We start from the raw sequence: 24214 nt of genomic DNA, 5'->3' as shown, positions 1-24214 counted from the left end.
CCCAGTAGTATCTCTGTAGTATGAAGTATCTCTGAAAATCGTAGATGTTGTCGAGTCTTGAATCGTCTAAGTGCCTCAAGATATCTCATTGTGCCTTGGTGAGAAATTTAAAGAAAAAAAGCAATTAAACGGTCTCGAAGGATTTTTTTTTTTCATGTTGATTAATTCTCGCAGTTCCGGTCTTGTCGAATATGCAGAGTGATGAGCATCACGCGAAGTCGATGAATGGAAAATTCATGTGATTATTTTGTCTTGAAGTTTCAAGATCCAAACCTTGGTACGACGGAATGATTATGAAGTGAAGATATTGAGACTGAGTAATCTTTGTATTACGTAAATATTAGTGAAACATAAGTGGTCCAAGAATTGATCCTTGTAGGACTCCAATTTGATGGAAACGCATTCAAAAAATATTTTATTCAAACTGTTGGCTGTGAGCTAAAGCTAATAATAAAGATAAATAATGATACTCTAAACACTATAATCTTTAATCTAGATTTATCGAGAGTATACATAGATATTTATAGTAAATGCCTGAATTTTCCTAAACAAAATGTGAACATTAAGAAATCCTTTTTCTATCCTTTCTCTTCGTCGCCTCAGCCCCCTTTCCTGGATGACCTTGATCTCCATGGATATATATCCTCACTCTTGATTAATCCGGCCTGAAGGTGTCAAACAAGGAACCATGCCTTTAAGCACAGCACGAGATTCATTAATGTGTCAGTGATATTGTCTAATTGTCTCTTGTGCAAATCAAATAAATGAGTCTTGCACGTTTTGATGAAGACTAGTGGTTGGTTCAAGTCAAAGCGTCTCCTTGTTTCAATGATAGTTCCAGTATTGAAGTGACTTATTTTTCTGCATTTTTATACTGAGTTTTGCATGTAAATCGATCAACGAACAATCTATTGTTCAAATGCAAAGGATCATTGTCGTCGGACGGGGTCAAATCAACGCAAATTCACCGAAAATTGTCCTAAAACCCGTATCAATCCACGAAGAAAAGTAGAATAGCCAGCAAACGCTCAGAATATTTTTTAGTACATATTAACAGGAGTGTTTTATCGGGTATAAAACACGAGGCGCAGCCGAGTGGTTTTAGACCCGAAAAAACACGATCTGCGAGTTTATTAAACGGCTTAGAAAGCTCATGATGTATGTTTTCATATTGTACAGAATTTTTTACGAAATGAACCAAGTTTGATAGAGAAAATCCAAGTTAAAGTTTATGCTAATGAAGACGAATCTATATCAGATGTAAAATCACCTTCATAGTCATGATTCCTATTGTGTTTCCTTCATGAATTATTAATGAGTTTTCTAAAGTTACGAATGCTACTCCATGTATTTAAACACAAAAAAGACTACCAAGTAGAATAAACGTAATGAATACAGCGTTCTATAATACATGACGTTTTGTTAGTCAGTTTTAAAACCACTCGACGATGTCACAATGAAATCAAAAGCACTATATCTACGCACTCCCAGGACATTTAGCGAGGTTTAATGTTTTTATTCCATGGACTCTGAATTCTTGTTAGATATTGGATTGAGGCAACATGGCCAGTTCGTCATTATTATCAAATCGGTTGTCAAAAAATTTGTCTTTACAAAACGCAATCAGTGACGAGTTTTATATGAATTCAAGGACGACAAGGTTGATGGATCAGTGTAGCTGATGCGGTTAAATTAACTCAATGGCAGTTAAACAGGGACCGCGAAAAAATGAATATATGGTAAAAGGATGGGGAAAAAAGACACAAAATCTTTGCTTCTAATATTGCATGCTTGTCAGTTGCCATCGAAGTTCATTGTTGTTACGTTGCTACGTTGCTACTGCTGTTGTTATTGTTAATACTGGGGTTGATGTTGATGACTAATACTGTTGTTGCTGCTGCTGCTGATAATGATGATCCTGTTACGTTAATGCTGTTGCTGATAATGATACTGCTGCTGCTAATGATGACGGAGATGATGATAATGCTACTGCTGCTGATGATGTTGTTAATGATGATTATGATACTGCTGCTGCTAATGATGACGGTGATGATGATGATAATGCTGCTGCTGCTGATGATGATGCTACTGCTGCTGCTGATGAAGTTGTTAATGATGATGTTAATGATGATGATGATGATGCTACTGCTATTGATGATGATGATGCTACTGCTGCTGCTGATGTTAACGATGATGATGCTGCTGCTGCTAATGATGACGGGGATGATGATGTTTATGATACTGCTGCTGCTAATGATGACGGGGATGATGATGTTTATGATACTGCTGCTGCTAATGATGACGGGGATGATGATGTTTATGATACTGCTGCTGATGATGTTGTTAATGATGATTATGATGCTGCTGCTGCGAATGATGACGGTGCTGATGATGATGCTGAAGATGATGATGCTTAGGATTTGCTAGTGTTTTTCTTCTATTACTTTTATCAACAAATAAGAAAAGTTGATAAAAAGGATCTTTTAATTATTTGGCCTTTATTTTATAGCAGCAAATCTTACAGACAAATCCATAGCATCTTATCCTATTGAAAAAACAATTTTTCATCTCCATCACCATCACCATCCCCATCCCCATCCCCATCCCCATCCCCATCCCCATCCCCATCCCCATCCCCATCCCCATCCCCATCCCCATCCCCATCCCCATCCCCATCTCTATAGACGAAATGCAAATATCATTTAAAAGAACTCTGTTATATCTGCTAGATCGAATCTACAAATCAGTGTTGCTGCTGTTGCTTTTACTGCTGTTGCTTTTACTAATTACTGTTGTTTTCGATAAGGTCACATTTATTTCTTGTAAATCATCAGTTACTGACTTTAGATAGCGACTGCAACATTCTACATGTGATGACGGCCGATAAGTAGGTTTTACTTCAGAGCAAGGTACAACCTGAACTACATTGATTATCTTACGATGGCATCCAAATAGTCCTATTGTCGCTCTCCTGAATGTTCTATTTGCGATGCCGTACAAGATAGAGTTGATGGCACTAGAGAGGTAGGCAAGGTAAATGTACGCCATGTATGACGAACGAATGGGTGGTACAAACGAATCTGTGATCTCAATCACGGTGCAAGGAATCCAACACGCGCTGAACGCGACCACCAGGACGAACAGCAATCTTGTAGTTTTGATTTCTTCAGAGCCACCATCAGCTGCAGCATGAAGGCTGTTGTTGGTGTTGTGTTGGTGTATTTTACGAAAGACAAGGGCGTAGCAACAGATAATGGCAAAAAATGGAAACAAAATAAACAGAACCAGGCAAAACGATGTATAAACTATGTTGGGCTGAAATTCTGGAATGACAATGAAACAAGATGCACGACCAGCCATGAACTGATAACCGCCTATCTGGAGCACCAGAGGCACCATGGCTGTTACGAGGGCTACTACCCAAATACCGATCATCATCGCTAGGGAACGTTTCTTGCCGAACAGTTTAGGGTACAAGGAAGGACGAACAACACAGAAGTATCTGTTGATTGCAATCAATGCCATGGTTTGAAGCGATATCATGCCTAAAGACAAAGAAACAAAACCTTGTATCTGACACACTAGACTACCAAAGATCCACCTACCATGAATCAGCACTCCAACAGTCAATGGCATCACCATCAGCGCCATCAGTGTATCAGATACAGCTAGGGCAATGATATACGTGTTGGTTCTGGTCTGTAGAGAAGGAGTCTTGTAGATCACGTAACATAATGTTATGTTGCCAGCAGCAGATATGAGATTGATCAAAACCATTAAAGAACTCTCGACAATGACAAGGCTTGAAGCTCGGTTTGACAACTCAGTCGCCAGGTCTTCTTTCCACGTCAAGTTGTTGTTCATCTGGCAACCAAAGAAATGAGCACAATTTCTAGCAAAAATAAAGACTTTTCCTCAGCTTTTCGCTGCCTTAATATAGTATTAAGACAAACCGACTATTAGTAATATAAGTAAATATTTTCTTCTCGACTGATCATGCTACGAAGATGTCATTAACTGCCCTCCTTCTGGTTTAACCTCTGCAGTTGCTACGATGCATAAATTAATTATGCCAGATAATTTTTTTTATCCGTCTCTTTTTTCTGAATTGTTTTTACCTATAATTGATTTTTGTCTTTCCAAATTGTTTTTAAAAAAACCTATGATTACGAACTTATCTCCACTGAAGTAAATAAACGAGCTTATTAAATCTAATTTGTGGGTGACTTCAGTAAAGTTTAAATCGAAATTAGACTAAGATCGTGTGAAGCATTAACCGTGCGCAGATGGTAGTAAATAGGATATACACGGAACCTGCGATTCCGATTGGCTTCTAAATCTTATCAAGCATAAGAAAATTGATAAGGACTATCTATTACGTCTCGCAAAGATCAATTGCAGATCTATCAACAATGTTTGTAAAATTGTACGAATTTGTTCGTCCCATCTATCAACAATGATACTCTATTAACTATGATTATAGCATCATTAAGTCTCCGTAATGACAATAACATGAAATGACAGAATGACAGAAATATATGTAGCAAAGTTTGATGTTGAGTGTATGACGTCACAGACTCCAAAAAATAATCGTAAAAATATCATACTTTCGTCCAGAATATCGAGAAAACACTTCATACAGTGATTATTGGACCTTTAAAGAATATTCTTAGGAAGTTTCAGCTGAATCCAAGTTTGAGCGATTTTCGTCATAGTAGCACTTTACTATATTATTATCCATGAAATACAATTTAATTGGATTTCTACTAGGTATTTCATTCAATTCCTAAAGAATTCTTACTTAACGTATAATCACTTTATCTTCTTACTTTTTAATAGTAATAATAATTAATAATTATTCCCCGAAGGTGAAGTGATTATTGGTGGAATATTTACCGAGCCGCGAGTCTTCCAGCTGAGCAGGAGATAAATATTCACTATAATTACTGAGCCTGAGGGGAATAACTGTTTTAGTTTAATTGTAGACTTGAATATCAAAAAAGTTGAAATTCTGGATGAAAAAATCTTTTAGTATTACAAACCTTATAATCACCATTCAAGCAGTAAATGTCGTCTCAGAATCGCTGGTCACTCGACCAATCACAGCGCGAGAAACTCTAGTGTTCAATTCTAAAATTGTACTATTTATGATTATAAAATACGTCCGTGATGATTATATATTAAGTAATCTTTATTTATATGGGGCAGGTGGCCCATTCAGCTTAAAATGCTGATATCCAGAGGGGGCTCTTCAGAAATACACTAGATCGGTAAATGAGTATAATGTACGACTAACATACACCTACTTGCAAGAACGTTGTCATACGAAAATAGAACATTAGTGATTTAGTGGGATAGGAATTATATTAAAAAACAAAAGAAGATCACTGAAGCTGAACTTTTTCTCACTAAATTACGTAATGTTCTAATATTGTATGACAACGTTCTTGCAAGTAGGTGTAATTGCAAGAGCGTTGTCATATGAGAAGAAAAAATATCAAATAGGGATTGACTTTTTAAGCAAAACTAGTGCATTTATTTCGATGTTTTGAAGGTATAGACTGACATTTTTGATATCATCTTATTGGTATATATGCTAATATACTAAAATAGTTATTTTTATCAATCTAATGGGGTTGAGAACTTCTGTTCCTAAAGAGGGAAGCACCGGTGGCGTGCGCTGCTAATGCGGCGCCTCTCACCAATGCTACCCGGGTTCGAGTCCTGCCGATCTCGGTGTCGTATGTGAGTAAAGTTGTTTGTTGGTTCTCTCCTTGACTTCGAGGGTTTTTCCTCCGGGTTCTCCGGTTTTTCCTCCCTCCATAAAAATCGACTTCTAAGTCCTAATTCGATCTACCGGCTGCCTTATCAATTGGGTCGCAAGGACTGTTAGGCATTAAACTGTCCAGCCAGAAGTGGTAAACGCATTAGATTAGATTAGATAGATTTGCTATTTTCTAATTTTCTATTTTTCTTTTTTTCTTTTTTTTCTTAAAGTAATTATAAATCAGTAAGTCAGTTCAAGAACTGAATATGAAGGTGAGAAGTAGCTATAGAATTTTGTAGAAATCATTTTAGTTTCACTCGGAAGAATACTTAAAAACTCTGTTTGGATGTCAAGTCCCTATAACAATAACAATTGATATATTGAATTGATATAACAGAAGTGTGTGATGGGATTTAGTACCATATTCCATTAAATTTAGCAGAGATGGAATGTTTTTCCGGTCTGCATTTTCGCCACTTGTATGTAACTGCCAAGCTTCTCAGGTACTTTAAGTGGTTATATCCTGCTGGAACCTTCGAAGGAAAATGGAAAAAGGAAAGAAAAATTGACGAAAAAAATATATATTAGTCGAGAAACTGAGCCAAGGAAGACACACACACACACACACAAAAACATAAAAATACACGGTTTTTGGAAACCAAGGCCTGAGGATGCCGGATAGCTTCCATCCTCTAGGATGTCTGTTTCCACTCCTGAAATCTCCATGACATGTCACTAGAGTTTTTTTAGGTGTCTTCTTTGACATATAAAAAGCTGACATATAATTAGCCGTGCCCTGACTTACAGCAACCTAGAGCTTTTCTTTACGGTTCGAAATAATTTGGTTAATTAGAAAAAATACAACGAGTTCAGTTGGGACAGTTCTAGCGAGACTATGTGTTCTGTCTATCCTGACACACCACGTCCCTGCATTACATGAACAACATTATTTCTAAGAGAGCAAAGTCCAATTGTTGCTTTTCTGAACAGTCGATTAAGGACACCATACAATACGGGGTTGATAGCACTGGAAAGATTTCCTAGGTATGTATAGGCTAAGTATGTTGATCGAGAAAGAGTCCCTCCACGAAGGATGGAATCTGTTAACTCAATCACGATGCAAGGAATCCAACACGCGCTGAACGCCACCACCAGGACGAACAGCAATCTTGTAGTTTTGATTTCTTCAGCGCCACCATCAGCTGCAGCATGAAGGCTGTTGTTGGTGTTGTGTTGGTGTATTTTACGAAAGACAAGGGCGTAGCAACAGATCATGGCAAAAAATGGAAACAAAATAAACAGAACCAGACAAAACGATGTATAAACTATGTTGGACCGAAATTCTGGGATGCTGATGAAACAAGACGCACGACCAGCCATGAACTGAAAACTGCCTATCTGGAGCACCAGAGGCGCCATGGCTGTTACGAGGGCTACCACCCAAATACCAATCATCATCGCTAGGGATCTTTTCTTGCCGAACAGTTTAGAGTACAAGGAAGGACGAACAACACAGAAGTATCTGTTGATTGCAATCAATGCCATGATTTGAAGCGATATCATGCCTAAAGACAAAGAAACAAAACCTTGTATCTGACACACTAGACTACCAAAGATCCACCTACCATGAATCAGCACTCCAACAGTCAATGGCATCACCATCAGCGCCATCAGTGTATCAGATACAGCTAGGGCAACGATATACGTGTTGGTTCTGGTCTGTAGAGAAGGAGTCTTGTAGATCACGTAACATAATGTTATGTTGCCAACAGCAGATATGACATTGATCAAAACCATTAAAGAGCTCTCGACAACGACAAGGCTTGAAGCTCGGTTTGACAACTCAGTCGCCAGGTCTTCTTTCCACGTCAAGTTGTTCATCCTTTGAAGTTATAGTAATTCGCTGTAATTTCTTTGGTAGGCATGCAGCATGAATGTAAAAGACGTAAGCTCGATAGCTTATCTCAATCGTCGCATTCGATTTAAGATCGGCGATGATCGCTTTCTTCAAAGATGTATTTTAATTGGAAAGAGGATGAACAGCAGCTGCTCGGGTCGTAAGTAACTGCGCTTCAAAGTAGGTAAGTAGGAGTGCAACTTTTAATTTAGAATTTAATTTAGACTTTGGACCAATGACTAATCAAAAAGCAATAAAACGCGCATGTGAGATTGAAGACCACCTAGTGAGTGTATGTCAAGTTAGCCATGATATATAACTAACAGTTTTTCTTGTGCCTTTCTAATTCAACAAATCCCAGCGTGAATTTGATTCATTTTGTTTTCGAAAACGCAAAAAGGTAATCGCGGAGCTTCTCTATTGCAGGATTGTTAATATATGCGCCAATCAATGACACTTCTGGCTAAATATTTCAGCTTTAAATTTATCAGGATTCAATAAATAAATACCATCATTTGCTTTTCAGTTTGGCGGGGAGATAAATACATAAAAGCTGGAAAGTAACGAGGATAAATATATATATATTTCCTTATTTTATTGAAATAACTAGGTTTTAAGTTTTAGGGTGGAAGGTCATATAGATTATATTAACTATACAACATTGACAAAAAAAATTACTAAGAACATGCGTAAAAGGTAAATTACGAGCCTTGTATGAAACGACTGAACAAGAGGGCCAATGGGCCTTTCACAACTTCAGATTTTATAAGTTACTAAAGACTTACAAGACTGAATTGATTTTAGTATTTTTACACAATTTTTTCACCTAGAGGTGAAGCACGCTCGTTTGTTGATTTGTGCTGCTTGCATAAATAAATAGAACTGGAACTAAAATAAACTCTTTCTCAGTTATTCGCTCATGTTAAACTAGCTCGCTGCTCGAAGACTCGCTTCTCGCGGTAAATGTTCCCCGATTTTCACTTCGCCTTCGGCGAATAATTGTTAAATATTTTGAGCCTAAAAAATTCTTTGCATAAAAATCATCAATAAATATTTCAAGCCTACAAAACGGATTGGTTCTTCGTTACGGGTAGTGTTCTTGTTAAAGCCGAATCGAGAAGTGGTATGCATTATTTAGTGTTGACTAGCTCGCCGGCAGCAGCTTTACATATGAATGAGAATACACACATATAGATATATATTGAAATATATTTATCAGAAGAACTACGACTTTCAACTGAAAAAATGTTGCATAACGCTGGACAAGGAAAGGCCGACGTTTAGCAATCTGAAAAAACTCGAGACAGAGATAAACAAAACAATTTGACGATTTGAATTGAAAGTTTTGTAAACTTTGAACTAATGGATATGACCAACTTGACGTGGAAAGAAGATCTAGCGACTGAGTTGTCATACCGAGCTTCAAGCCTTGTCATTGTCGAGAGCTCTTTAATGGTTTTGATCAATCTCATATCTGCTGTTGGCAACATAACATTATGTTACGTGATCTACAAGACTCCTTCTCTGCAGACCAGAACCGAATGCAACGATTGAGATAAGCTATCGAGCTTACGTCTTTTACATTCATGCTGCATGCCTACCAAAGAAATTACAGCGAATTACTATAACTTTAAAGGATGGCCAACTTGACGTGGAAAGAAGATCTAGCGACTGAGTTGTCAAACCGAGCTTCAAGCCTTGTCAGTTGTCGAGAGCTCTTTAATGGTTTTGATCAATCTCATATCTGCTGTTGGCAACATAACATTATGTTACGTGATCTACAAGACTCCTTCTCTGCAGACCAGAACCAACACGTATATCATTGCCCTAGCTGTATCTGATACACTGATGGCGCTGTTGGTGATGCCATTGACTGTTGGAGTGCTGATTCATGGCAGGTGGATCTTTGGTAGTCTAGTGTGTCAGATACAAGAGTTTTGTTTCTTTGTCTTTAGGCATGATATCGCTTCAAACCATGGCATTGATTGGTCTTTCGTAAAATACACCAACATAACACCAACAACAGCCTTCATGCTGCAGCTGGTGGTAGCGCTGAAGAAATCAAAACTACAAGATTGCTGTTCGTCCTGGTGGTGGCATTCAGCGCGTGTTGGATTCCATGGTTTGGGATTGAGTTAGCAGATACGATCCTTCCTGGAGGGGCTCTTTCCCGATCAACCATGCTGGCCAATATATACCTTGGGTGTGCTATCAACCCTGTATTGTATGGTGTCCTGAACCGACCTTTTAGAAAAGCAACTGTTAAACTTTTCTCGTGCTGCCGTAAGAACAACCTCGTTGCCGTCAATTAATACCACCACTTACATTCAAATTCGAATTCAGTTTTATCTATAACCTGAAACTACATCTAGGCTGATCTGAGTCAGGGCATGGCTAACTCACAGATAGAACCCTGAAACAACCTCTAGACTGATCTAAGTCATGGCATGGCTAACTCACAGGTCAAACCCTGAAACAACCTCTGGGCTGATCTGAGTCAGGGCATGGCTAACTCACAGATAGAACCCTGAAACAACCTCTAGACTGATCTAAGTCAGGGAACGGCGAACTCACAGATCAAACCCTGCATGAAACAACCTCTGGGCTGATCACACGTCTAACTGATCGATCACACCGGGTTTTTTTGGAGGGAGCAAAACCGGAGAACCTGGAGAAAAACCCTGGGATAATAGGAGAGACCTATTAACGAGATACCAAAGGTTAGAGGCGAGGTCAATAGCACTCCGCCGCACTTGATTCTCTTTTTTGCATCTCCACATTTACTCCTGTGTCTTCCGAACTCCAGCATAGAGCAATGATTAATTATTAAACAGTAAGCACAACCTTCGATAATTTTAGGATGGTTCAGTAATTGCTATAAGCTGAGAGCAAATTAAATTTTGAACAAGTTGTCGCATTAATTATGAACTCTTTGGAATTTCTTACTGATAATTTCTTTTCCTTCCTTCCTTCTTTCTTATTCCTTACTTTTCCTTCATTTCTTTCGTTTTAGCTCAAAACTCTTTTTAATTTTGGAAAATTACATCTAAGATCATGATTTTTCATTAAATAACTAACTGCTGGGCATCGTTTAGCCTTACATTCATTATGCCCGAATATATTTAGTCAATCCCCACGATGAAACTCAAAGTCCCCATCGACGTTGTTCAAGTAGTTTCAAGAAATTACCTCGAGACAGTATTTCACTTGTGAAGAAGTTTTGAGCATGGCAGCAAACGTATCAATATGGAAAGACAAAGCAGAAGAGATGAGAAAAGAACTAGCCAGTCGGGGAATAGAAGTTGTCTTGGCTGAATATCTTTCATTGATTTTAATCGATTTAGTCGCTGTTGCAGGAAACATCCTGGTTCTTGTTGTTATTTGCAAAACACCTTCGTTACAAAGCAAGACAAACCTCTATGTATTTTCTCTCGCTCTATCGGGTCTGTTAACATCATTATTTGTTATTCCATTTACTACTGGGACGCTCATCAAGGGCGAATGGTCGTTCGGACATCTTTTATGCGAAACTCAAGGCTTCCTTTTCATGTTTCTGGGATTTGTTTCGCTTCATACCATGACTTTGATAGCCGCGAACCGATATTTCTGCGTAGTTAAACCGGCTCTCTTTAGACGATGGTTTCAAAAGAAATTTTTGGTTGGTGTTCTTGTGTTTGTCTGGGTTATAGCCTTGTTGACTAGTCTTCTTCCTCCAGTCACCGGTACAGGCGGATTCCACTTCGAACCAGGTCGATCTTCGTGTTTCATGTACATACAAGAAAACCATCAAAATATTATATTCATTTCTCTTTGCTTTATTTTCTATATGCTTTTGCCTTTTTCTTTAATGATTTATTGCTACGCTTCCGTTTTTCGAAAAATCCGTCACCACACGACGAACAACAACCTCCACGCTGCTCGTACCAACGCGGACCAAAACGCAAACGGTTTGCAATTGCATGGACAAGTATCGGCAGAAGAGCTCAAAGTCACTAGACTGCTGTTTGCTTTGGTGTTAGGCTTCGGTGCTTGTTGGATTCCATGTGTTGTGGTCGAAATACTTGAAGCTTTTCTTCCCTTAGGATCCTTTTCTCGCTCTACCTACATGGCCTATGTCTACCTTATCTATCTGTCTAGTGCTATTAACCCTGTGTTGTACGGGACCTTAAACCGTCCGTTTAGAAGAGCAGCAATCAGACTGCTCCCATTCTGCTTTAGAAGTAATGTGGTTGAGGTAATGCCAAGTAGGCAGACGAACACTTAGTAATACTTTGCAGCTAAGTAATTTAAAATGTTGTCCAAAAATACAAGAGACACTGAACCTTATGGAAATTCCTGCCTAGGGTCACTGCCTTTAACAGCAAAGCAAGGATTCTACCACACCTTGACCTCTTGTAATTCATTCATTAAAACGGATTATTCGTTGAAAAATCTTCTAGTGTCTTATCTAGTTATCATTCCGCAAAGAGGGAGAAAATGCCATTGCCAAAAAACCATCCTAGGAAAACGAAAAGCTTTGAAAATATCACATTTACAGTGCAGTTATACTTCATCAAGATATATTTAATTTTATGCTACTTTAATTTGCTTTGGGACTAACTATAAAAACACTAAGTGTTATATTTTTGTTATTTTCAAAAACGCGATATTTGTTTCTACCAGTTTCTTCGGGTAAGCAGATAAACGCGTAGTGAAGAGTTCTCGACAATGTTTCGATAGCCGGAATACAAGCTCTGATATTTTTTTACTGAGAGGATAGTACTTTGAGATGGAAGGTATTGTCAATACGATATTCTAGGATATATTTTAAAATCAATTTAATTTCCGTGCGTCCGAGTAATTCTCATCAGATGTTGGTGTAAGTCATTAAGTTTCGGCCATTATAATAACTTACATTAATGTCAATGTCTGCTGGAGAATTATGATCATGGTGATTATGGCTATGAGGGGATGTAATTTTGTTATTCAGGCCCCGTCCACACTAACTATGCCGGATAAATTTGAATCCGAATTTTTATTTATTAGGTTAGGCCTACCGTCCACACTAGTCCGGGCGAATCCGGAACAATTCTTCACTGAAAAAGATTTTTTTCGAATACGGTCTCCAGAGTGGAACAATTTGAAAACGCCAATTTCGAATACGATGACGTCATGATTGTCATGGGGACATGGCGGGAAGTCTAAAAATTCACCGCAGGCTCAATTTCAGCTTTTTTGCCGCCTCTGATCGGACTCAGTGTGGACGCGAAACATTTTATCCGTTTTCATGTGCGGACGAAAAACGTTTTTTTCGGTTTCGGTGTTAAAGTTGCGGATTCAAATTTATCCTGCATAGTGTGGACGGGGCCCTCAATAACACTACCCTATGATAATTTATTTTTGGATAGAAATTTTTTTTTTTTTTTGACATGTAATAGAGGTTTTGCACCATCACGTGCCCACGCCCATAATAAAGCTTAGTCTGCTTGTGGTTAGAAATCCCTTTGCCATCGGGAATTGAATTCTTTCTTATATAAAACGATCGCATTGTTTATGTAATCTAACATGGCTGCCCTTGCGTGATGGTGAAAAACCATTACAGGTCACTTGTGGCGAACATCTGTCTCTTGTCTAACCTAAAGTAAATTAAAACTTTATCGAAACATGAAGCGGCTTCTGGCCTGATCAAAGTCAAAAACGGCTCTTTACAGATCGAATTTTAATTTATTGAGTTATATCAGGTTTTGGCTGGGGGAGGAAAACCGGAGAACCCGGAGATGAAATCTCCGTGGCAATGGATGGCGGAGTCTGAAAACTGGCAATTATCTTCTTCAGTTTTCAGTTATAACAGCAAACACCGGAGCGAGAATAAACTAACCCCTCTAGACCCCAGAGTAATAAAAGATGTAAAATTAAATTTATTTCTTCGGATTTACGAAATCCGCAAAAAAATTAAAGTAATAAATAAAAGCACCAAGATAAAGTTTCAGTTTTACTATTTATTTTGATTCTCAACTAGCTTTTATAGTAAAAAAAAAAAACAATTAATCTGGAAACCCACTATCAAGGGTACTGAAATATACCAAGCTCACCAGATGATGATGAGAGACAAGTTATTCCTAATCTATGATAAATTTTAACCAAAGTTTAAAAAAAATATGTTTTAAAGGCATCACAGCGTTCTATTAAACAAGGAGTTCTTTGGTAGTAGTCTTGAAAGGCAATTAGACATAGTTTTTGCAGTATTTTCATTACTTATTGTAGTTGTATGCAGCTTTTTGGCTGCTTTATGCCTTGACATTAACTATAGTCTAACGGCTTATGCCGTAATGTTTTCCCAAGTTTGACCACGTGTCAATCCCTTGAGAATAAGATTTATCATGTACAAAAGTTAAACAAACAAAAAAAAAAAACAAAAAAACAAAAAAAAAAAAAAAAAAAAAAACAAAACAAAAACAAAAAAAAACAAAAAACAAAAAAAAAAACAACTGGTATTCAAGGGAATGACACGTGAACTGAAATGGGAAAACATAGACCACGATAGACAAATAAATGTATTGTAGATCTCCACCTTGTCTTGAGACGACACTCTTGGAGAAGTAAGCATCAAATATCCATCAAATAATTGTTTTATTTTAAATTCTGTAGACTAAGAATAAAGATTTAATTCTGCTAGCAAAAATAGCAAACGTATTTCAATCTCCAATATGACCTTGAATAAACTTGACATAAAGAATGTGTTATCTGCAGGAAAACCTACAGAAAATACATTTATCATACATCATGTCAAGTTCACACGATATTAGACATTGACTGAAGGCTATCGACCAATGAGAAGCGAAATAGTAAGTAAACTGAAACTGTACATTAGCCAACCGATTCTCTTGTTGTTCCCATGCAAATCCACAACGAACGTTGTTGACGATTTTGACTTTAGCTCAAAATGAAGTCCTGCATAGGTGCGCCGCCAGGAAAGTTTCTTCGTTGTTGTCGCATGAATTGTGTCCTGAAGGGAGCAAAGCAAGTGTTGGAGTCCCATTCTAAAATCAAGTAGTTTTGGGATTTGATAGAGTTAAAGATCTTTGATCTTTTTGACGTCTTTCAATTTCTTCCTACTGTACATGAATAACTCGTCTGCTCCATTTACAGCCAAAGATTTCCAGGCAAACGTCCCGAAAAGGCTTGTTCGTGCGGCTAAAAAGCGCTGGATTTATGATTCCATTTACAAATAAAAAGAATGTCAAAGCCAGATGAGTACCTCGGTCAAAATAATAAGGTCTAAATGCATCGGCCAGGATAATACTCGTTGTAATGGTACTACAAAATATATACCCATATACTACTCCAAGGAGGGTTCGTGTAGCTTCGATGTCATGGCCATGGTTTTCGAGTTCATTTTCAACTTCGTCGTGTCTTTTGTTGAAAATCTGCACTCTTATTTTTCCTCCTGCTTCTCTCTTGTGTTCTTTTAGATCGTTGAAGGCCTTGAAATGTGACAGAACGTTCAAACATAGAGGGATGATGACACTGAAGATAAACTGTGCTACAACGAGGTCCTGAAAAACACTTTGGTCTTCAAATATGAGCAGACATATCGCTCTTCCGGGATGGAATTCGATCTTGGCGAGACCTGAAGTCGTTAGAATAATGACGACTGTAAGCGCAGTTAGCCACGTGACTGTCACCATGGCTACGGCAAACCATTTTTGAAACAACCAATCATAAGTCGATGGTCGATAAACCCTTGTTAGACGATTCATGCAGATCAAAAGTACTGTAAAAAGTTTTCCAATAATACAAAATGACGATGTAAATCCTGTGAACTTACAGCCGTTGTCAGTAAAGTTTTTCTGTCCATTCAATAAGACATCGATCCATATTGGCATCAAGACTATTCCTCTTACAAGGTCTGATAGCGATAATATCACGAGGAAGAAGTTGGTTAGGGAATAGAGCTTTTTCGTTTTGAGGACCGCATAGCACACTACGAAGTTGCCGCCCACTTCAAGCACGATGAAAACGATTGCTAATGATGTAGAGACGGTTTTACGGTTGGTTTCGCGAATGTAAAGTTCTCTGTTTAGGTACTCTATGTACTGACTTCGATTCATCTTTCTGTTTACTGTTTACATATCTTGACGCAGATTCTAATCTATAGAAGAAAGGGAGAAATACATTAGTAAGACAAGTGTGAATTTGGAGACTGCGTTTTATAAGAGTGTTGAAACTACATCGCAGTAGAAAATATAGATGAAAATTAAGAAGGAGGGGGATGGATGGAAATGGAGATGGCAAATGAGGAGAATAATAAAAAACAAGATAGGGAAACCGAAAAACGGATATAGCAAGACGATGGAAAAGAAAGCAAAAGATGAAAACAAAGAAGGTAGGAAAGACGAAAAAGAAGAAGAAGAAGAAGAAGAAGAAGAAGAAGAAGAAGAAGAAGAAGAAGAAGGAGTAAGAGGAGAAGGAGGAATGAGCAGGAGGACAAACAAGCGCAACCATACCGGGCTGTCTAAATAAACTGCTGTGTCTCGAAAATTGAGGGCATCTTCAGTTCTTCAATTAGCCTTCGAGTTGGCAGTAACTGGCACGGAAGCAGAAATTGGTTCCTTTCTCTTATTACACATGACATACAATCTTGTGAATTTTGGAAACTAATGGTAGGTCTAACAACTGCATGATTACTCGGAACTCCAAGTTAATTATGTCGTTTAAGGTAATATGAATAAATGAATGAATGTATAACAACCCCATTAACTATGAAAAAGTAACTACCATCTGATTGCCATGATCATTACTGTAACTGTTTATGCGAAAAAGCCAAGACAAGGAAAATTGCTTTTAAGAAAATGATGAAAAGATTCTGAAGAACACGATGGCGAAAAACTTTGACTAAGAAAGAGAAGGTCTTAGAAGGAAGAAATAACAACATAAGAGAGGAAGAACTAGAAGGACAGTAGAATTGAATAAATAGAAAAAGAATGAGCTGTTCAGTTGGTCAAAAGAAACATGTCACGAAACTCTCTTTGAAACTATGAAACTTTGAAACTCTTTGACAGTGGGACTTAAAAAATCAAGGAATCTTTCTGAATTGAAACGAAGAAATATTTCCCAAAAATTCAAAATTTTTCATGGGAGGCATAAATTGGTGAACGTTAAATTCAAGTTCATTTGGCGACAGAAGGCAGCAATTAGACATCTCCATGACAACGTCATAACAAACATTTAGTTTCAATTTGTGTATAATTACAAGTCTTCATATTCCAATCATATCGCTGGCCATTGACATGATTCTTTATCCCTCAATATCTCAATCATTACCAACACATTTAGCCATTTACAAGATATATTATACTTAGATATTCTGATGCAAAAAACTTCTCATCTTCTTTTATTCAATTCCTGAATGAAAACCCGCCACAAATTACATATATGTTTACAGGATATATATTTTTCAGTATGAAGTCGACGAACGAAACGACTTCAGATTAGCTATCACCTGGACGTTTTAGTTAAGCTATGGTTACTGCAATTGAGTAAACGTCAACAGACAGCGGTTCGTTTAATTTTAGGGAATCTCAATCGTTTCTGTTAGTAAGGGAATTGAGGCGACGTTTCTTTGTCTATATGAGCAAGGTGTTTTGTTATCGCAAGTTAGTGCCTTGAGGTCAGATGTTTTCGATAAGCGAACAAGTTCTTAACGGAACTGAAGATAAATCATTGATCTTTTACAAATATAATTGAGCATTTTTGTATGGAAGTTAAATTTCAATCGAGTATTTCTGCAACTATATTACTAGGGGGAAACTGTATTTAGTTGGTGTAACTGATGATAACACAAACAAATCATTCAGTAATTGCTGTTTATTCATATTCTGCGGCTTTCAAAAGAATTTTCGTTTAAAAAAAGGACAAATCTAGAGAGAGAGAGAGAGAGAGTTTACCCTGCCTTTTGTCCGCACAGGCATGAAAACTTTTGATATCTTTTGATCCATCGATATATCTTCTCTAAGTCGTATTTTAACTGCAATAACGTAACATTTCGAATTTAGAAAATAGCGGAGAAAGGTGTTCTATTTCATTTTTTCAAGTTTCATTTTTTTACACGGCATGAATTAAAAAATCGAAGATTAAAATGCTATGAAAATGAAAACATGGGAAAAATTATATTCCAGAACAAGGGAGAAGATATAGATATGTGTGCGTGTTAAGCTCATTAACAGTTTACATTTCAAAATGAATAAAAAGATGTATACCTTTTCGAAGCAGTCTAAGCCATAGAGGTCGGTCGAGATGTTCGCTCGGATTTTATAGAGATTTTTTTATAGAAGGATTTTGCCGTTGAACAAGGCTGGTCGTATATTCATTAGACTTCATCAAGAAGTTGCATCTAAAAAGACTCGTGAACGGATCGATGGCATGGACCTAGAAAACTGAAGCAGGAAAGTAATTTAACTTTCTCAATTATTGCTGTCAATGTCACATGGGCGTCAAGGAGTAACCATGAGACATCCTCCAGCAGGTGTTTGTATTCGAAAGTAATTTAGGTGAAAATAGAACACAAATTACTTTATAGATGTGAAATACGAGAAAGGGTATTTCATGACTTCTTGACAAGTAGAATAACGAGATACAGTTTTTGAGAATAGCATTGCAAGAAATCGATAAATCGATAAATCTTGACGCTGTATCGGCTTAAGTTCTTAATTGTCTCTTTAACGTTATGAAACGTTTTACCATGACTTGTCCGACTTTACTTTTGTAAATATATATTGACTTATACCTGAATAATGAATTCGGAATTTCAAGTTTCTACCTTAAGTTTGGTCTCAGGAATTAAATATATGGCTTTTCTCGCAACTCAAAAATACGAATATAAAGGTTTTTTTTGAAAAGCATTTGCATGGGAAAATATGAGATTAAAAAGGCATTATTTGTTTGATGCGTTGCTGTGTTTTGTGGAAATTACCTTGAAAGAGCTAAGCATAAACGAGGGATTACTTTGAACACAGCGCAGTATGCCACTCTTTATCTATGATATATCGAGTCTCTCCTTCAGCCGCACTGCACGTATTATGAGCTATAAGACATAACATAAAACAGTAGGAAAGGAAGATCAAACCAAAGAAAGAAAACATCGTTTAGCTGACGGCACTTTTTCTTGACCGTGTGTGTTTTCCGTACATACGATTTATTTTTCGATTCATTTGTAGATTTATTACTTGTAACGCTTCGTTTTCTGTCATTTTGCATTGTCTTTGAAACTGGGTTTTATCTTATTGCCAAAGCAGTTCGGAACATTATGAAAGAAGGTGATTTGGAAAATTGAGGGAATATGTATGAAGCAAGAAAGTAGGTTTAATAATGAAGTACAGTAAAGTGAGTTTTGGTTAATTTTATCTAAAAAACTTTCTAAACGTTATGAAAGAAAAACAATTTTCTAGAAAATATTAAGAAAGATTAATAGAAAATCAAAACTTTTTTTGATACTGAAATTACGGGTATTTAAGCATTGAGTGGTATTAACCATGTAACGATGTAGGGATATCCATTTATACAACGATAAATATTGTAAATGTTTTAAACTCACTCGACAAAAATATACCAGTAAAAGCGTCAAAACCCTTTTTTTTTTACAGGAAATTGAACCGAATATTGCAAAGGTAGATTATATTTCGTTAGAAAATTATAAGAAAACTGTTTGAAAACTATAAAAATTTGATAATATTTCTTTTGAGGAAAGTGAAAATGCTATAACGATGACTATACGATGTCATGCAAATAAACAAGGCATCTTCGAGCTCCGATTTTGGAAATAGAGTTTAATCTCCTTAAGTCTAATTAGAGTTATAGATATACTAAAGACCGAGGAAATTATCTTCGAAACGATAAAAAATGAAAACTATCTTGATATCTAACCGATGGTAAACTGACAGTCGTGGTTTACTGTTCAAACTTATGTCAATAATACTTTTCAAATTAATTTTTTTTTAATTTTTAAATTTTTTTTTAAAAGCATTCAAAATTCCTTATTTTCCACTACGAAATGATTTGAATTTTGTCCCGAAATAACAAGTTTCTGATCGGTACTTAGATTTTGCCCTTTGAATATTATATTCAGTATCTTGCACTGAATACACAGAAAGAACACTTGAACAAATATCGAAAATTCAGAGTCGATCCATTTTATAATTTATAATTTAACTTGAAGATGTCTATCGAAATTGGATCAGAATTTTGTAATGTATTTTTAATCCCTAGGCGAAAATATACCATATGGGGTGGCTTTGAAGTTGTTCCTTAACGATTTCTAGTGCTTCATGTTTCTAATTATGGCAAATATTAGAGCTACTTTAGAAGGAAACGACAAGATTTTTAATTTCTTGGAAATTAAAAGCGAAATAAGAGGCAAGATGATTGTAGTTTACCTGATTTTTGGTCGACTCTCCTTCAAGGAGCGAAGACTTAAAGAGAACCAACTTGGTTTAAATTCACTCGATCGAAGATCCGTCTGGGTAAAAATATAAAATATACACGATGTTTTTATAGTAGTGTCAGGTGCTGGGAGAGTAAGTAAATATCACGTGGTATGATTGTACTTGCATTTGAAATGATACAGTCTGATATCGATTGTGATATTGATTATGAAGTAAAGATTATTTTTTATAAAGTCTCTGATGGATAGTTGCCAAGTTTGACCTCGAACTGCTCACTTTTTCATCTAGAAGTCTGTTGAAAGCTTTTTCTCAGTACAGACAGAACGTTATTATTTTCTCTGCCTACGTGTAATTATCAATCATTTGTCGATCACCTGTCGATAAAATGCAAAATATTTGAAGTACTTTGACTTCTTAGTGCAATTTATTAACTCCTACACAAAACAGTAACAGCGACGGAAAAATATCCTTCTGTGAAGGCTCTGTCGGGTCTGAAAAAGTGAAAGTTTTTTTTTTTTGTTTTCCTTATTCTTTCATCGTCTTTTGTCTTTATTTTTCATTAATCACTCCTATAATGCAGCAAATCCTGATGTATCACGCAGTTACTTCCATGAGCCGCAACATTAAATTTCAAAACTGCTTGCAACGCGATTAGGATGACATATGACACCAATAGGATGACTTTACCAGTGACACCATTAGGATGACATTGCCTGTGACACCATTAGGATGACATTGCCTGTGACACCATTAGGATGACATTGCCTGTGACACCATTAGGATGACATTGCCTGTGACACCATTAGGATGGCATGGCCTGTGACACCATTAGGATGGCATGGCCTGTGACACTATTAGGATGACATTGCCTGTGACACTATTAGGATGACATTGCATGTGACACTATTAGGATGACATTGCCTGTGACACTATTAGGATGACATTGCATGTGACACTATTAGGATGACATTGCATGTGACACTATTAGGATGGCATGGCCTGTGACACTATTAGGATGACATTGCCTGTGACACACATAAGGATGGCATTGCCTGTGACACCATAAGGATGGCATGGCCTGTGACACCATTAGGATGACATTGCCTGTGACACCATTAGGATAGCATTGCCTGTGACACACATTAGCCATGGCCATGCTTATCTCATTGCTGGCACTGAGGGTGGTCACTGCCATGGTTCGTTGCGTCCTCAGTGGTTCTTTTACGTCCCCAAATTGGAGACGTGCCTGCCAATTAACGTGGTCATCCGAGCCACGAGGGTTTCACTGTCCCCAATGTAGGTAGCCAAGGTTTTAAGACCTTGGATTGCGTTTGACACCAGCAAAGCTTGTGTTTTTAACTCCAGTTTAGAATATTTTACATCAACATCATGGCGGTATATAAACCAATAGAGACTTTTTTAAGAATTTGTGACCGACCATATTGGATGATTTGTGCCCTAAAGGTTGGTTGATGGCATGTCCCAACAGGACTGCTTTGTCACTCTGAAAACATTACTGCCCTCACTCGTCATATGTATCTCTATAAACGTGATGTAATTTTTCCGCTTGTACTATTCCAACTTTTCTTTTATATCAAGCACATCCATCATGCAGCTTTAATACTTTTAATAATTATACTAATTTCGTGACAATATTGATAAACAATATATATACGACTGATATCATAAACGATCCTCCAGCGCTATGAGAACTAATATAACTAAGTACGTCACCATAGCTCACCTGGTCTTGCCAGATGACACTTTTAGAATTCGGTCCATTTTGTTGCGTAAGTCACCAGCAGCACAGCTTGTTTTTTCAACTCCAACTCTAACTACATTTTTGAAAAATTTATCAGCATGGTAATAAGAAATAAAATAAGAAATTATCATAATTTTTGGCAGTTTTCCTTCTTTAATTATTTTCTTTTGGTTTCACTTAGCACCCCAGGTTCTTTTTTTCTTTTTTTTCCGTCTTGAACGAGGGGCACTATAATATCAAATGAGTGCAATGGCAGATACAGGAATATTCTAGACGTGAGAGCTATATTCACCTAAGATACAAAAAACTAAAACACCGGATATACTTATAGAATTAAATAACTCACAGCTTGTTGAATGACTTCCTATGAGATGTCCATTAATTCTCACTTGTTGTGATGGTTAACAGGTACTTAATAAGCAAAGCCGGGAGGTTTTTTATTTCTATCGTATGTAGGAACAATATCTCTTGACTAACTTAGCCACCTTGTCTGGAGCAAGAAAAATAAAGTATACCGTATCTGCTGTGAAATCCATTTTCCGTGCACCGAGTCTTGTATCTCGGCCTTAAGTTACTTTTAGTTCTGTTTCAAAATTTCTTATTTTTTATTTTCTTTTTTCTTTTATTCTTTTCTTCACACATTTAATTTGGTCACATATCTTATCAAGCTTTGGCACAATCTCTGGGTAACCCTGAAACAACCTCTGGGATGATGTAAGTCAGGGCAAGGCTAACTCATAGATCAAACCCTGAATTAACCTCTGGGATGATCTAAGTCAGGGCAAGGCTAACTCTAAGATCGATCCCTTAAACAACCTCTGAGCTGTCTTCTCGTCTTTCCTTTACGTTGTCTGCATCAGTTTTCTTTTTATTAACACACATCTGCTTTTGTTTTACTCTCTCCCAAAACAACAACAACGATCTATAGATTGACAACAGGACTTCGTCATTATTCCACAGGAACCTCTTGATAGGTCTTAGCTCTTCCTTTTTTTTTCTTCAATAGTATTTAATCCCAAAATTTTTGAATGAGCCTTAAAAAGTCTTTTTAGCGTATATTAGCGTGGCAAACGACGCATATTAAAAGCTGGTCATTGCTGGAGACTGAAGACTGGTCATTGCTGGAGACTGAAGACTGGTCATTGCTGGAGGCTGTTGAATTAGACGTGCTGATTGGTGGAGAAGAGTAGTATTACACCAACCGTGGCACCACTAGAAAGGTAGCCAATCGATGTAAAGTGAATCCTGGAGCCAATCAGAGAGTAGAATGACATGTATTTTCACCAATCAGCAAATCGCAAGGTTTTTTCTCCACATGGTGTTGTTAACATATTGATTTGTTTGTCAGATATATAATCCGAACATGGTTTAATTTCTCGCTTGCTCCTGATTGGCTTGGAATATTCCAGTATTTGTGAAAAACTAGCTTGGGCTTCCTGTGCATGTTGCTCGCTAACACAGGTAACCCAATCTAACCAATCAGTTTGCTTGTTCACACAGTACTTAAAAAGGACATGAGTGACTTGCCTCCCAGACCACAAATTTTGCGGGCAGCACCATGATACAAGCCTATGTCAAGAGGGGGCAAGTCCACAAGGCAATATTTAAAGCATTTTCTAACTATTTACTGTGACTTACCATTAGAACATTAATTCTGGAAGTGCATTAAAACCCATTAATAATTAATAATAAAGAAATAATAATAAATTAATAAAAATGAAACAGCCGCCATGTTGGTTGATCTAACAAGAGAAGCTAATGAGGAATGCTTTGCCGGAAAAGTCAACCAAGATGGCGGCTATGACGTAACATGAGGTGGTGCCCCGGCGAATTTAATCTGCTTCTGGTTTCTGTAAAGCTTTTTTAATGGGAGCGGGTTATCAACTCTCAGCCAAACCGCCCCAACCTGGAGGACCAGGGGGATGACGCAACATCCACCCTAATAATTTATTGTAATTTAATCGTTTTAATAGCGAATCTTGAAACGTAAGTGTCCCCAATTAGTGCAAGAGCTCTAGAATAACAAGACACTTCAATAAACGAGATTTATATTTATTCTAAAACGTTAAAAATTAATTAATAGATATATGAGAAACCAAACGCCCTCGAAGAACTGCCGTAGCTCGTCGTAGCTGGCGACTACGGTGACTTAAATGTCTTAAATGATCCAGATCGACAATAAAAAGCGCAAAACATACAACACAAACAAACAGACATGTTTATTAACCAAATGTAGCTAGTGTTATTAAATCGCAACGAAAATTGAATCACGATATTTACATAACATTTTTTCTGAATTTGTGCGCGGCATTCTATATTTAAGATCTTACGAGTAAAGAATAGTTTACCTAGCTTCATGCGGACAACAG

At 37.1% G+C, this 24214-nt stretch overlaps 4 protein-coding genes across 6 annotated transcripts; 1 reads left to right on the top strand and 3 right to left on the bottom strand.

The window, feature by feature from the left end:
- Positions 1 to 2730: 2730 nt before the first annotated feature.
- On the bottom strand, positions 2731 to 3983 carry LOC116293299 (melatonin receptor type 1A-like). Its single transcript, XM_089029201.1, has one exon. It carries the CDS (start codon positions 3862 to 3864, stop codon positions 2737 to 2739), a length of 1128 nt encoding a protein of 375 aa, XP_088885327.1. The 5' UTR covers positions 3865 to 3983; the 3' UTR covers positions 2731 to 2736.
- Positions 3984 to 6060: 2077 nt separating this feature from the next.
- On the bottom strand, positions 6061 to 7665 carry LOC148911651 (neuromedin-U receptor 2-like). 2 transcript variants are annotated; one of them, XM_089029237.1, is made up of 2 exons: positions 7393 to 7665; positions 7174 to 7289 (listed from the first exon to the last, which is right to left on the bottom strand). In XM_089029237.1, the coding sequence occupies exons 1-2, from the start codon at positions 7646 to 7648 to the stop codon at positions 7228 to 7230; spliced, it is 318 nt and encodes a 105-aa protein (XP_088885363.1). In that variant the 5' UTR covers positions 7649 to 7665; the 3' UTR covers positions 7174 to 7227. The 2 variants fall into 2 exon arrangements, with proteins under 2 accessions (XP_088885362.1, XP_088885363.1); XM_089029236.1 differs by having other exon boundaries at positions 6061 to 7665.
- Positions 7666 to 8910: 1245 nt separating this feature from the next.
- Positions 8911 to 12193, top strand: LOC116293305 (high-affinity lysophosphatidic acid receptor-like). Its single transcript, XM_089029195.1, has 2 exons — positions 8911 to 9207; positions 10883 to 12193. The coding sequence occupies exons 1-2, from the start codon at positions 9027 to 9029 to the stop codon at positions 11926 to 11928; spliced, it is 1227 nt and encodes a 408-aa protein (XP_088885321.1). The 5' UTR covers positions 8911 to 9026; the 3' UTR covers positions 11929 to 12193.
- A 1429-nt stretch (positions 12194 to 13622) lies between these two features.
- On the bottom strand, positions 13623 to 20415 carry LOC116293284 (melatonin receptor type 1B-like). Of its 2 annotated transcripts, none has more exons than XM_031700686.2 (2): positions 20075 to 20415; positions 13623 to 15795 (listed from the first exon to the last, which is right to left on the bottom strand). In XM_031700686.2, exon 2 carries the CDS (start codon positions 15752 to 15754, stop codon positions 14756 to 14758), a length of 999 nt encoding a protein of 332 aa, XP_031556546.1. In that variant the 5' UTR covers positions 15755 to 15795; positions 20075 to 20415; the 3' UTR covers positions 13623 to 14755. The 2 variants fall into 2 exon arrangements, with proteins under 2 accessions (XP_031556546.1, XP_031556547.1); XM_031700687.2 differs by lacking the exon at positions 20075 to 20415 and adding an exon at positions 17903 to 18132.
- Positions 20416 to 24214: the final 3799 nt, after the last annotated feature.

Source organism: Actinia tenebrosa, unplaced genomic scaffold (genome assembly GCF_029948245.1).
Source record: "Actinia tenebrosa isolate PJP-AT-01 unplaced genomic scaffold, QUT_ActTen_1.0 PGA_scaffold13__45_contigs__length_12533684, whole genome shotgun sequence".
Classification (NCBI taxonomy): domain Eukaryota; kingdom Metazoa; phylum Cnidaria; class Anthozoa; order Actiniaria; family Actiniidae; genus Actinia; species Actinia tenebrosa.
Note: the sequence above shows the minus strand (reverse complement) of the source record. Positions and strands in the feature narration are given on the sequence as shown.